The sequence below is a fragment of the Oreochromis aureus genome, linkage group 3 (assembly GCF_013358895.1).
Source record: "Oreochromis aureus strain Israel breed Guangdong linkage group 3, ZZ_aureus, whole genome shotgun sequence".
Taxonomy (NCBI): Eukaryota; Metazoa; Chordata; class Actinopteri; order Cichliformes; family Cichlidae; genus Oreochromis; species Oreochromis aureus.
Genome location: NC_052944.1, coordinates 39,017,850 through 39,030,245, shown reverse-complemented (window position 1 = coordinate 39,030,245; position 12,396 = coordinate 39,017,850). Strand labels below are relative to the sequence as shown.

Genomic DNA, 12,396 nt, shown 5'->3' with positions numbered 1-12,396 from the left:
TGGCTGTGTCCTTCTGTGTGTGTTTGTATTGAATTATAGTTCTAGATTATTTACTCCTGACCAGTTTTCCTTCTGTTCTGAGAGAGCTCAACAATAAAGCTTTTTTTTTTTTTAATTTGATGTTTTTGGAGTTCTGTATTGGATTCCTCTCTTGCCTGCTTTGCAGCCAGTGTGACACTCATTAAGATTGTTACAAACAAATCCAGCCTAATCTAATATCTATTTTTGATATAGCAACAAAACTGCACAGTTAAATTGGTCAATAAAAAATATGGTGACATGAAAATGAAGAATTTAACACACAGCTGACATATAAAACGCACATTTTCAGTCAGGGTGGCACAAGCCACTGTACTCCTAGTTTGAGTAACAAGATTAATATCCCAGAAAGGGTCTGCATGCAGGTGTGTGAAAGCAACAAAAACATCAATATCAAAAACAGGGTCTGTGATTGACTGTGAGTGATCGGAGCTTCACACTTACACAGGCCAAACACCGAGATTTGGCCTCTTCAACACAAAACATACACAAAGTATGAACTCATCTCTCATACAAAAGTAACTCAATTTGAATGACACGCAACTAACTGTTTCTGTTCCTTCTGACATTGTTGCCCCACTTCTCAGACACGTTTCCACATGTTCAAACACAGTAGAGTGAGAAAGAGGAAAATGCTGAGCAGCAGAACATCAGGAGAGACAGGAAATCAAACATTAACTTCCCGTAAAAGACAGACATGGCCAGCAAATACACTCGCCTTGGTAAGTACATTTAAAAAGACTACTCTATGACATTAATTTGTATAAAGGATAATAAAACTTAGCCAATTATTAAACTCCATATGTATTAGATTCTAGTCATTATTTTAATTTATTTCCTTGTTTGATCTCTTCCTCTAATAATTTCTCTTTGTTATTACTACTTTTAATGGTTTTCTTTCTTTTTTTTTAATTTGTTTATCAAGAGATTATACAAACTTATATACATTGTATTGTATGCATCTTACATGACATATTTTCTCAAACATTTCTTTCCCAATCCTTTAAACTTTTTCTTGTTAAACAAAAGACAAATTAAAATACAAAAAACATCATACCAACACAAGAACAGAAAATTGAGAAAAAAAAATGAAGGAAAAAAAAGTGAGTAAATTAGGAAAAATATTAAATAAATAAATAAAATAAAGTAAAATAAAAATTAAAAATAAAAAAACAAAAAATTAAAATTAAACAATAAATAAATAAAAACTTAAAAAATAGTAAATTTCAAATTCTTTTCAATCTAGCCGCAGGCAGAGATGGGCAGCAACGCGTTACTTGTAACGCGTTACTGTAATCTGATTACTTTTTTCAAGTAACGAGTAATGTAAGGGATTAATATTGCAAAAACGGTAATTAGATTACCGTTACTTTCACGTCGGAACGCTGCGTTACTGCGTTACTAAAACCGTGATTTTTTGCGAGAATGTCTCATGACAGTGACGTAAGCGATTGCGACGTTTGCAACAACAGCTGTGTGCAGATCAACAATGGATAATATATCGAGTCCGGAGAGAGTATGAGCGTGCAGCGTTTAAAGCGTGGAAGTACTGACCTTATTTTGAGTTTGATTCCATAAAAAGTGACAAAAACATTAGTGTCCGTTGTGCGTGGGAAGAAAACTTCTTTTTACAGGGAAAAAAAACCCCTAAACTTCCAAGCAAGCACCAAGTGCGCTATGACATAATGTGAAATTCACAGAGAAACTCGCGGATTCTTCCACTGACCGCTGCGGCACACCTGCACCAGGGTAAACCTCCGCCTAACCCACTCCTGCTTTACAGGTGAAAATAGAGCAACAGGACCGCTGAGTCTTTGATTTTATTTATTTTCTGCTGTGTTTCACTTGCATTTATTTGAAAGAGTGAGTGTAAACACAAAAAAATATTTTATTGTATGTGCTGGAATGTGCAGAAAATAGGTTTAAATGTTAAACAAATTTCTTCCAGTCAGAGAATGTTGCATATAATTTAATTTTTGCTTGATGCATAAAGTTAAAAGATTTAAAGTGTAGTTTTAAAAAGAGACGTTTCCATTTGATTACATTTTGTATGATGGATTATGCAGAAAAAGTAGAATTGGGCTGAAAGATCTATCGCTTTATCTATTCAGGTTGTAAATTGTGTTTTTAATAAGTAACTAAGTAACTAAGTAATTGATTACTTTTGAAAATAAGTAATCAGTAAAGTAACGGGATTACTTTTTGGGGGGAGTAATCAGTAATTAGTTACTGATTACTTTTTTCAAGTAACTTGACCAACACTGGTCGCAGGGTGGGTAAATTGCATTGTTCTAAGGAAAAGATTTGAGATATTCCACAAAGGGTGTCCACTTGGGTATAAATTTTGCAGAACTACCTTTCACTGTGAGTGAGATCTTCTCCACCCTCAAGAATGTCCGGACAGTATTAAGCCATTGCAATGCAGATGGAGGCGTGGGAGATTTCCAAAGAAGTAAAATACAGCGTCTAGCAAGAAGGGAACAAAAAGCCAAGATCTCAGTTTGCTGGGGAGTTATATTAAGAGGGGTCTTTGGAATTCCAAATATGGCAATTAGAGGGTCTTCTCGGATCTGAATTCCAAAAACCCCTAAAAGTACAGAAAAGAAATCACTCCAAAATTTGTTCAAACTTGGATAGAAGAAAAACATATGGCTTAGATTCCAAGGGGAGGTGTGACATCTGTCACATTTGTCTATAATTGAAGGAAAAAATTTTAGATAAACAGGATTTTGAGAAATGGACTCTGTTTATTACTTTAAACTGTATAAGCTGTAGCCTAGCACATGGTGTACTTGAACGCATGATGAGATTCACCTTATCCCACCGTGATTCAAACAGTTCAACACCTAATTCACGCTCCCAGGCGGTTCTGATTTTACCTGATGAATCAGATTCGGTCGCCATAAGCATACAATATATATTTCATAGAGGTGATTTTTGATTAGACCTAACAACCAGAAGGTCAACCCATGATGGATCAGCAGGGAGAATTGGGAAATTTGGAAACAGTGATGAGACACAGGGGCTAATTTGCAAATAGAGAAACAAGTGAGAAGGAGGTAGGTTAAATTTTGAGGATAGCTCTGAGAAACTAAGAAAGACATCATCTTTGTAAAGGGCTCTCATTGTTTTTATGCCTCTTTCATGCCACGTCAAATAGGCGGCGTTGGTAGTGGTAGGGGAAAATAGATGATTCCTTAACAGAGGTAATCTGGTAGAGGGGGATATGAATTTAAAATGTGACCTGAACTAAAACCATATCTTAAGTGTAGAGAGCACTACGGGATTTGAAGCAACAGAAGATGTTTTAACAGGCAGTGATGAATAGATAAGGGAGGCGGGTGAAAAATATGGAGAAATTGATTGAATTTCAAGTTTACACCAAATCGGGTTAGGTGAATTTAGCCAGTAGGTCAGCTTATGAATATGCGAAGACCAATAGTACATTAAAAAATTTGGTAGGGAAAGACCCCCATTAGAGGTACACTGTTGTAATAAAGAGAGCCTCGGCCTGGGGACATTTCATTCCACAAAAAAGAAGAAACCATCTGATCTAGGGACTTAAAAAACTGTTTGGGCAGAAATAGGGGGATACACTGACATAGAAAGAGAAATCTGGGTAGCACATTCATTTTGATAACATTAATCCTGCCAATTAGTGACAGTGAATGTTCTCAAAATTCTCAGGTTGAATGAAAGGTCTCTCCAATCCATGAATACCTGAGCTTGCAATGACGTGTATCCTGCAGATGTGTTTCTTGTAAAAAAATACTATATCTGGATTTAGACGCTTCAAGTGTGAAAATATTTTAGAATGCTTCACCGGGTTGTTAAGGCCTTTGACCTTCCAACTTAAAGAGCTAACTGAGCTAACTTGATGAGGCTTGTATATCACGGGACATGTGATCAGTCATTTATAGCAGAAGTATGTAGGCACCCCCCCTCCCAAAGGAAAACAAAAGAAAAACAAAAGAAAAACGAAACGAAACAGAAAAACAGAACGAAAAACAATAAAAACAAAGACCACCCACCCCACCTCCCCTCCCTCCCCTTGCTTGCACTCTGTCCTTCCCCAAACGAAGGAGCGGTGCAGACTCCTATGGGAGTCATTGACAAAGTTATGCTTTCAGCTAAATAGTGCAATAGGAACAAAGAAACCCCAAAACACCTTGAAGTGTTGGGTGAATCCCGCAGGACTGGACACATAGTATAAAATGGAAATATACGACAGGCACTAATCTCGGGAACCAAGAATGTCTAAGTGAAAATATTGTTTTTAAATTAACCCCCTAAGGGACAAACATTTTAAAACTGACTCATACATTTTTGAACATCAAAGAATACCTTACCCGAGAAGAAGAAAAACACACTCCTCAAACCGTGAAGTGTAAACCGGAAACGTCAGTCGCTTCCTTAAATATATATTGTTTTTCTCACTTGGTTATCGTCTTAATGTAAGTTTTGGCCTCCTCTGGAGAGGTAAAGTCCCGTGTGATCCCATCATGGATAATCCCCAGCTGGGCTGGGTGGAGCAGGCTGAAACGGACCCCTTTGATTCCTCGGAGCTGACGGCGACAGTCCACGAAGGCCAGATGAGCTCGGGCTGTCTTGGCGGTGCTTTTAATGGTTTTCTAAGTACTTTGTACACTCTGATCCAAATCAGAAGTTCAGTCTACAAATCCAAAAGCTGATTCATGAAACGCCCAACATAAACATCACTTCTCAAAAGTTAAAAGAAAACCTAGCATGAACTGAAAAGTTATTTTCTTTTAGTCACAAAGAACGTAGCAAAAGAAAATTAAAATAATTTATTAGGAAAAGAATTGCTTTTGAATCAGCGTCATCAACAGTTTCTTGATGACACAAGAAGTGAAAAAAGAAATATTTTAACATGTTTTCTACTAAAACCGCAGATAGGAACAAAAGGAGCAGTGGCGTGTCCAGCGGGGTGGCCTGGGGGGGCACAGGCCACCCCCCCAACCAGACTGGCCACCCCAGGTGCCACCCCGAAGCTAAAACAATAAAATTCAATGAAACATCAAATGTACGATCATGTTTTCACAGTGAAGCTCAGATATCCAAGTGTAAGTGAATGCAGCATCGGCTTCTGCACTATGAGCATCACGTTAGCAAAGGTAGGAGAGCCAAGCATGAAAGACGGCACCGCAGAAAACAATTTTTCAGCGAAGATTAACAGGTTAACATAGCTGGACTGGCCATCAGGCATTTGCCCGGTCGGCTGATGACTTTTTTTTTTTTTTTTTTGTAATGGCATGAACAATGAGAGGTGGTGGATTGGCCAGATGCTGGCCGATGTGTCAAAATAACTCAGTTGTTTGGCGGTGGCTATGGCGGAGCTTCCACGGAGGCCAGCAGGTGGATGAGGGAAGGGGAGGCAGGAGGAGGAGAGACCCGAGGCGGCCGCCAGTCCGATTGTCAGGTAAACTGAACTTCAGGTAAGAAGTTATGACCTGCAGTCTATCTGGGTCAGATATAAACCAAGTTTAGGTGGAGTTTGTTTTCCCTGTGCTGACTTTTTACAGTCAGTTACAATAACTCGTACTGCGTACTAGCTAGCATGATGGAGTTTCTATACAGCTGGGTGGGTGCTGTGATGTTACTGATAGTGAACTTTATTTTATTCATAAGGTTAGTTAGTAGAGTTGCCAACGGCTCTACTAACTGTAGACTGTGGCTCAGGGGGTTGGGAAGGGCACCTGTAACCGGAAGGTCGCCGGTTCGATCCCCGGCCTCTCTGTCCTGGTCGTTGTGTCCTTGGGTAAGACACTTTACCCTACCGCCTACTGGTGTTGGCCAGAGGGGCCGATGGCGCGATATGGCAGCCTCGCTTCTGTCAGTCTGCCCCAGGGCAGCTGTGGCTACAACTGTAGCTTGCCTCCACCAGTGCGTGAATGAATAATGTCATTGTAAAGCGCTTTGGGTGCCTTGAAAAGCGCTATATAAATCCAATACATTATTATTATTAAAAAAGGGAATGGTCCCTCATTCAGAGACAATATTACGCGTTTCGTGTTGAGCTGAGAAGAGACGCAGTTTGTCCAGGACTTCAGCTAGAATGAAAAAAAGACACAAAGCTGGATTTATTCTGTCCTTACGCTGCACAGCTGCCTCTTCTTCTCTCATTCTCTCCCCTCTCTCTCCTGTTGCTACTTCAGTCATGAAACTGATCAATGATCAGCTGATCAGCTTTTCTCTCTTGTTTGTTTATCGCCCACTTTGCGCCAGAAAGAGGAAACCGCCGGATGTCGCACTAAACAACAGCAGCACGTTTAAGCTTGATCAGCTGTTGTTAGAATTTATTTAATATTAATTTCTAGTATCAGCTGATGTTTGCTGGAGCCACAGCTGTAAAGCTGCTGGTCATGATGGGTTTGGTTATCTGGTGAGAGGGAAACATGAAGATGAAACCAGGAGATGTCCTTACTGAATCATCAGAGCTGAACAGGTGATGGAGAAACAGGTTTACCTTTTAGGTGACATGAATGAGTTGAAGGGAAGTTATGAACTGTTTCTGAGAGACAAATAACACCAGGATCCTTTTTTACGCTGACAGCTGGTAACTGTGCAGGGGCGGATCTAGCAAAGTTATGCCAGGGGGCCAGGTAGGGCATTAACAGGGAAAGGGGGGCACAAAGAAATACTTTTCTTACTTATTCTCATTTAAAATATCTAGCTTTTATTTAAATAATTATCTGATTCTTGCAAAAAAAGTTTTTATCTGACGTAAAATGTATAGAAATCATACATATACCAACAAGACTGTGTACATCACTGTCACAACAGCGTTTGTTTTCATTCAAAGGCTTTATGGCTTTAATACCTGGTGGGCCGGTCTCTGGTCAAAATGCCCGATTTTTTGTCCCAGTCCAGCCCTGCAGGTTAATACTGGCAGTGTCACCATGCCAGCTGACGGTATTTCATCATCAGCCAGTGTTGTTCTTCAATATTACCAAAGTTTACCATAAGGCAGCATAGAAAGTATTTACTTGCTTTCAGGTTTTATTCAAATGTTAGTCTTTTCATTTGTTTCCCCACTTTTTCCCTGTTTCAAAATCAAACACCAATTTTTGAGAAGATTATCTTCTTTTTTTAATAGGCAGATAAAGTTTTGCATTGGCTAATTTGCCAACTGTATGTTAAAAATGTTCATATTTTAATATTCAAAAATGTTTTTGCCCAAAACATATGTGCACTATATGTCAGTAAAAATAGTATGCAAATATTGCTGTCCTTGAATGCTGACTAAACACTTAACGGTTGGTAGAATTTTTTTTTAACATTATCTGCCAATTACATCTGCCACCCTTCTCCAAATCTGTGCCCCTACCTGGCCCCCCCAACAAAAATTTTCTAGACATGCCACTGAAAAGGAGGAAGGTGTTTTCTTGTTCATCTCCTTCAACATTTGTTCTGTTCACTAATAAACATGATTCTTTACCCCCCTTCAGATGAATGCTCCACCCACCAAATCTACCAAGACTTTATTTTCTTGTTTGATCCAATTCCATCCAATTTAAAATATTAGTACAATTTAAATAAAGCCACATTGCAATGATTAGAAAATCTCACACCCAGATTTTATTCACAATAGAACAAAAAAAACACATCAAATGTTTAAACTGACAAAATTGACCAAATCTGTGTCCATTTTCTTTTTTAATTTAATGTAACAGTGGTGACAGAAGTCAAAGAGGGACATTGACAGTGTCAGAAGATCTGTCTTTGTTCCCAGCACATTTGCCCATGTTCCCACAGAGTCAGGCACCTGCTGGTTTGGAGTCTCCAAACAGTTAAATTTTAAAATACTGTAGGTATCATCATATGATATCACCCATCAATGAAGAGTGATGGGAGCTGTTGTATTGACATCCTGTTCTATAATAGTTGACACAGTAAGAAGATTGCGGGTTCAAATCCTTCAGGGGTTTTGTTTTGTTTTTTTTCCTGGAGTTCTTCTCGGACCTGCATGGGTTTTCCCCAGTTACTCCAGCCTCCTCCCACAGTCCAAAAACAATTTTTATCAAGTTAATTGGTGATTTCAGATATTCTTGGGATGTGAGGCAGATGAAATGCTTGAAGATAGAAGACTAAAGTGCTCTATGAGTGTATGACTAATGTGTGACTTTAAAGCACTTTGAGTGATCAGTATGACTAGAAAGTCCTACATGAATGTGAAAACATTAAATTTTCACCTCCAATGTAACAAAAAAATTTATTTTTATATTTAACACACTATTCCAACTTTTTTTTTTATTGAGGTTGTACTTCTTTTATAACAATACTTACAAAAGCAGTCCTGTCATGTCTCTATAACTCTGTAACTTCAGATTGGAAAAACACACAAGCAAAGTTTAGTTTTCTGTTTGTTTGTGTGTTTGTTTTATTTATTTATTCATTTATTCATTTTAGCTACAGATTGAACAAGATAACATAGAACGGTATTTTTTGTTTCTTATGTCTTTATTTTTGTATGAAAACTTTAGTAAATTTAGTGAAACAATGTTAAATTTTACCTTTATTCTACAAATATTTTTGTAAAAAAAACTAAGCCATCCGTGGGAAGCCCAACACCAGTCTTCCTTCTCTCAGTGCTGCTGATCAGCTCCCCCACGTTTTCTTTTCTTGAGTGTGTCTAAGTTTAAAAATAATTGCTGTAATTGTGTTTAATAATTGTAATTGTGTTTAAAATAATAAGTGTTTCTTTTTATTTACTCAGTGATTTAATGTCAGTTGCATGTCGGCTGCACATGATATAATAGAAAGTACACACTGTTTGTCTTCAGAGTTTGAATTGTGAAAATATTCGCTTACGCTCTCTTCTTCTTACTCTTACTCTTCAGCAGAGCGAGAAGAACCAGAAGAACCACAGAAGCCAGAGCTCAGGATTTTGCTTCTTGGAAAAACTGGAGTTGGAAAAAATGCATCTGGAAACACGATCTTAGGAAAGGGGAATGCTTTTGAATTGACATCATCAGACTGTCAGAAGGAAACAGGAGAGTTTGAAGGTCAAAAACTGGCTGTAGTTGATATTCCAGGTCTGTGTGACTCCAGTAAAACTGAAGAGGAGTTGACAGCAGAGATGGAGAGAGCCATCTGCTTTGCTGCTCCTGGTCCTAATGTGTTCCTGGTTGTGATTCAGGCCAACGGATTCACAGATGAAGATAAAAAAACAGTGAAGATCATTCAGAAGATGTTTGGGAAAAGGTCAGCATGTTCCACAATAGTCTTGTTCACCCATGGAGATGACCTGAAGTCAGATGGAGACACCATAGAAGAATTAATCAGTAAAAATCCAGCTCTCAGTGACTTCATCAGTCAGTGCGGTGGAGGATATCACGTCTTTAACAACAGAAACAAGGATCCCTCTCAGGTCAGAGAGCTGCTGGAGAAGATCGACACCATGGTTCAGAGAAATGCAGGAAGATACTACACCATTGAAATGTTCAGAGAGGCTGACCTCAGGATTGTTCTTATTGGGAAAACTGGAGTTGGAAAGAGTGCAACAGGAAACACCATCATAGGAGAAAAAGCTTTTAAAGCCTCAGCATCACTGTCATCAGTGACATCAGAGTGTCAGAAGGAAACAGGTCTGTTTGATGGTCAAAAACTGGCTGTAATTGATACTCCAGGTTTATTTGACAATAAAAAAACTGAAGAGGAGGTGAAGGAAGTAATCAGTAGGTGCATCCCCCTTGCTGCTCCTGGTCCTCATGTGTTCCTGTTTGTGATTCAGGCCAACAGATTCACAAAAGAAGAACAAGAAACTGTCAAAATCATTCAGAATATGTTTGGAGAAAAGTCAGAATGTTACACTATGGCCTTGTTCACCTATGGAGACAATCTGGAGAGAGATGGAGTCACAATAGAAAAAATGATCAATGATAATCGTGTTATCTCTGACTTCATCAGTCAGTGCGGTGGAGGATATCATGTCTTTAACAACACAGTCACAAATTCCTCTCAGGTCAGAGAGCTGCTGGAGAAGATCAACACAATGACTGCGAGAAATGGAGGAGGATACTACACCAATGAAATGTTCAGAGAGGCTCAGAGAGTCATGAACAAACCAGAAGCCGACCTCAGGATTGTTCTTGTTGGGAAAACCAGAGTTGGGAAGAGTGAAGCAGGAAACATCATCTTGAGAGGAAAAGTATTTCGATCCACAGCTTCCTCTTCCTCTGTAACATCAGAGTGTCAGAAGGAAACGTCTCTCTTTGAAGGTCAAAAACTGGCTGTAGTTGATACTCCAGGTCTGTATGAAACTAAACTAACTGAAAAGGAGGTGAAGAGAGAGATTGTTAGATGCATCTCCTTTGCTGCTCCTGGTCCTCATGTGTTCCTGGTTGTGATCCAACCAAACAGATTCACCACAGAGGAACCAAAAACTGTGAAAATCATTCAGAAGATATTTGGTGAACAAGCAGCTGATTACACGATGGCCTTGGTAATCCATGAAGATGATGAGAAGCAGGACACCATAGAAGAAGCAATCAAACATCCAGATCTCAATGACTTAATTAGTCAGTGCCGTGGAGAATATCATGTTTTTAACAGCAGAAACAAGGATCCCTGTCAGGTCAGAGAGCTGCTGAAGAAAATCAACACAATGACTGAGAGAAATGGAGGATGCTGCTACACCACCAAAATGTTTGAAGAGGCAGAGAAAGCCATAAATACAGAGATGGAACGACTTCAGAAAGAAAATCCAGAGCTGACGGCCAAAGAAGCAAGATACAAAGCAGAAAGAAGGAACGAGTTTACTCTGGGGAATTGGGATGCGACTATTACTGGAGCAGCTGCTGCTGGTACTAGAGCTGCTAAGGTTAGTAGTGGAATTGGCATTGGAGTTGGAGCTATACTTCAAGGAGCACGTGTTGCAGGAGCTAGAGGTGCTGCAGGAGCTGTGGGAGTTGGAGCGGGAGTTGCGGGAGTTGCAGTGGGAGTTGCAGTGGGAGTTGCGGGAGTTGCAGCAGTGGATTTTGCAGTAAAAGCTGCAACTTTGAAATGGAAATTGTGGGATTGTGTTACACAGTAACATTCAGTAAAAACATTTGTCAGCAGCTGGTAAATCAGAAAATTTATAAATATAATAACAATAATAGTGTGGAGTTCAGTATTTTCTGATAAAGTGAAATATAAGATATGATACCCAAAGAAGAAAGAAACAGTTTCTTTAGCACAGCATGAGAGCTTTTGTTCTATAGTAATTTTGATCATTTAGCAGTAAAGAAGGAAATAAAGAAAAAATAATCACAACATAGCGTTATTGTCTTTGTAATTCTTATTGATATTAATTGTTTTTTATATGAAATATAATCTTTAATAACATAGTGTGTATTAGTGAACTGAATAGGAACATGTTAATCATTACTGATTAGTAGCTTATGTACGATGTGTTTTGAAGCTGTGGTCTCATGTTTGCTTTGATCTTTTGAATGATGTATCATGAATAAAACAGATTAAATTTATTCATGAAGGTTGTTTTTCTGTTTTCTTTTCTTGCATGAACCAGTTTCTCATGAAGAAGATTCACTGAGATGTTTGAGCAGATCAAATTATGACATTAAAGAACAGCAGTCAAGTTTCAACCAAAGTAGAACTATATCTTTTAGCTCATAATACTAAGTGTGTGATCATGTCTGCTGAGTAATTTGAAATCGGAAATGTGGATAAACTTTTTTGAATGAGCTCTCGCTGCCAAAATTAGCTCAAAAGTAATAAAGTGATTAGAAACAATTTAACGATGTGTGTGGGACTGTGTCAAAGAAGAAACTTGTTTTAATATGAGCTAGAAAAAGAAATAAGTAGAGTGCAAACTAAGGACAACCTGCAGGGGTGTCGAGCTCCAGGCCTTGAGGGCCGGTGTCCTGCAGGTTTTAGATCTCACCCTGGGGCAACACACCTGAATCAAATGATTAGTTCATTACCAGGCCTCTGGAGAACTTCAAGATATGTTAAGGAAGTAATTTAGACATATAAATTAGCTCTGATGGATCAAGGACACATCTAAAACCTGCAGGACACCGGCCCTCGAGGCCTGGAGTTTTACACCTGTAACTGATCATAACCATATATCAAGCTGTTATCAGGAGGGTCTTATTTTCATACTGACTGTGGCCTGGAGCAGAGAGGGAACAGTGGGAGTATGTACATAAATTCTTCAAAGATCCTCCAGTAGATCAGAAAGTTTGAACCCAAAACCTTCTTGCTGTAGTGTAACAATGGTAAGCCACTGGACCACCTCAGTGTTACTGTGTCACTCGATTTTAAATCTAACCAATTATTGTAAAACACTGCCAACTTGTGGTAAAATCAGAAATACAATTTAACGAATGG

At 38.8% G+C, this 12,396-nt stretch overlaps 1 protein-coding gene across 1 annotated transcript; it reads left to right on the top strand.

The window, feature by feature from the left end:
* The first annotated feature begins 637 nt into the window (after positions 1-637).
* Positions 638-11,048, top strand: LOC120433726 (GTPase IMAP family member 8-like). The gene is made up of 3 exons (XM_039600513.1): positions 638-761; positions 8,901-10,882; positions 10,941-11,048. Exons 1-3 carry the CDS (start codon positions 737-739, stop codon positions 11,046-11,048), a joined length of 2,115 nt encoding a protein of 704 aa, XP_039456447.1. The 5' UTR covers positions 638-736.
* The last annotated feature ends 1,348 nt before the right edge of the window (positions 11,049-12,396 follow it).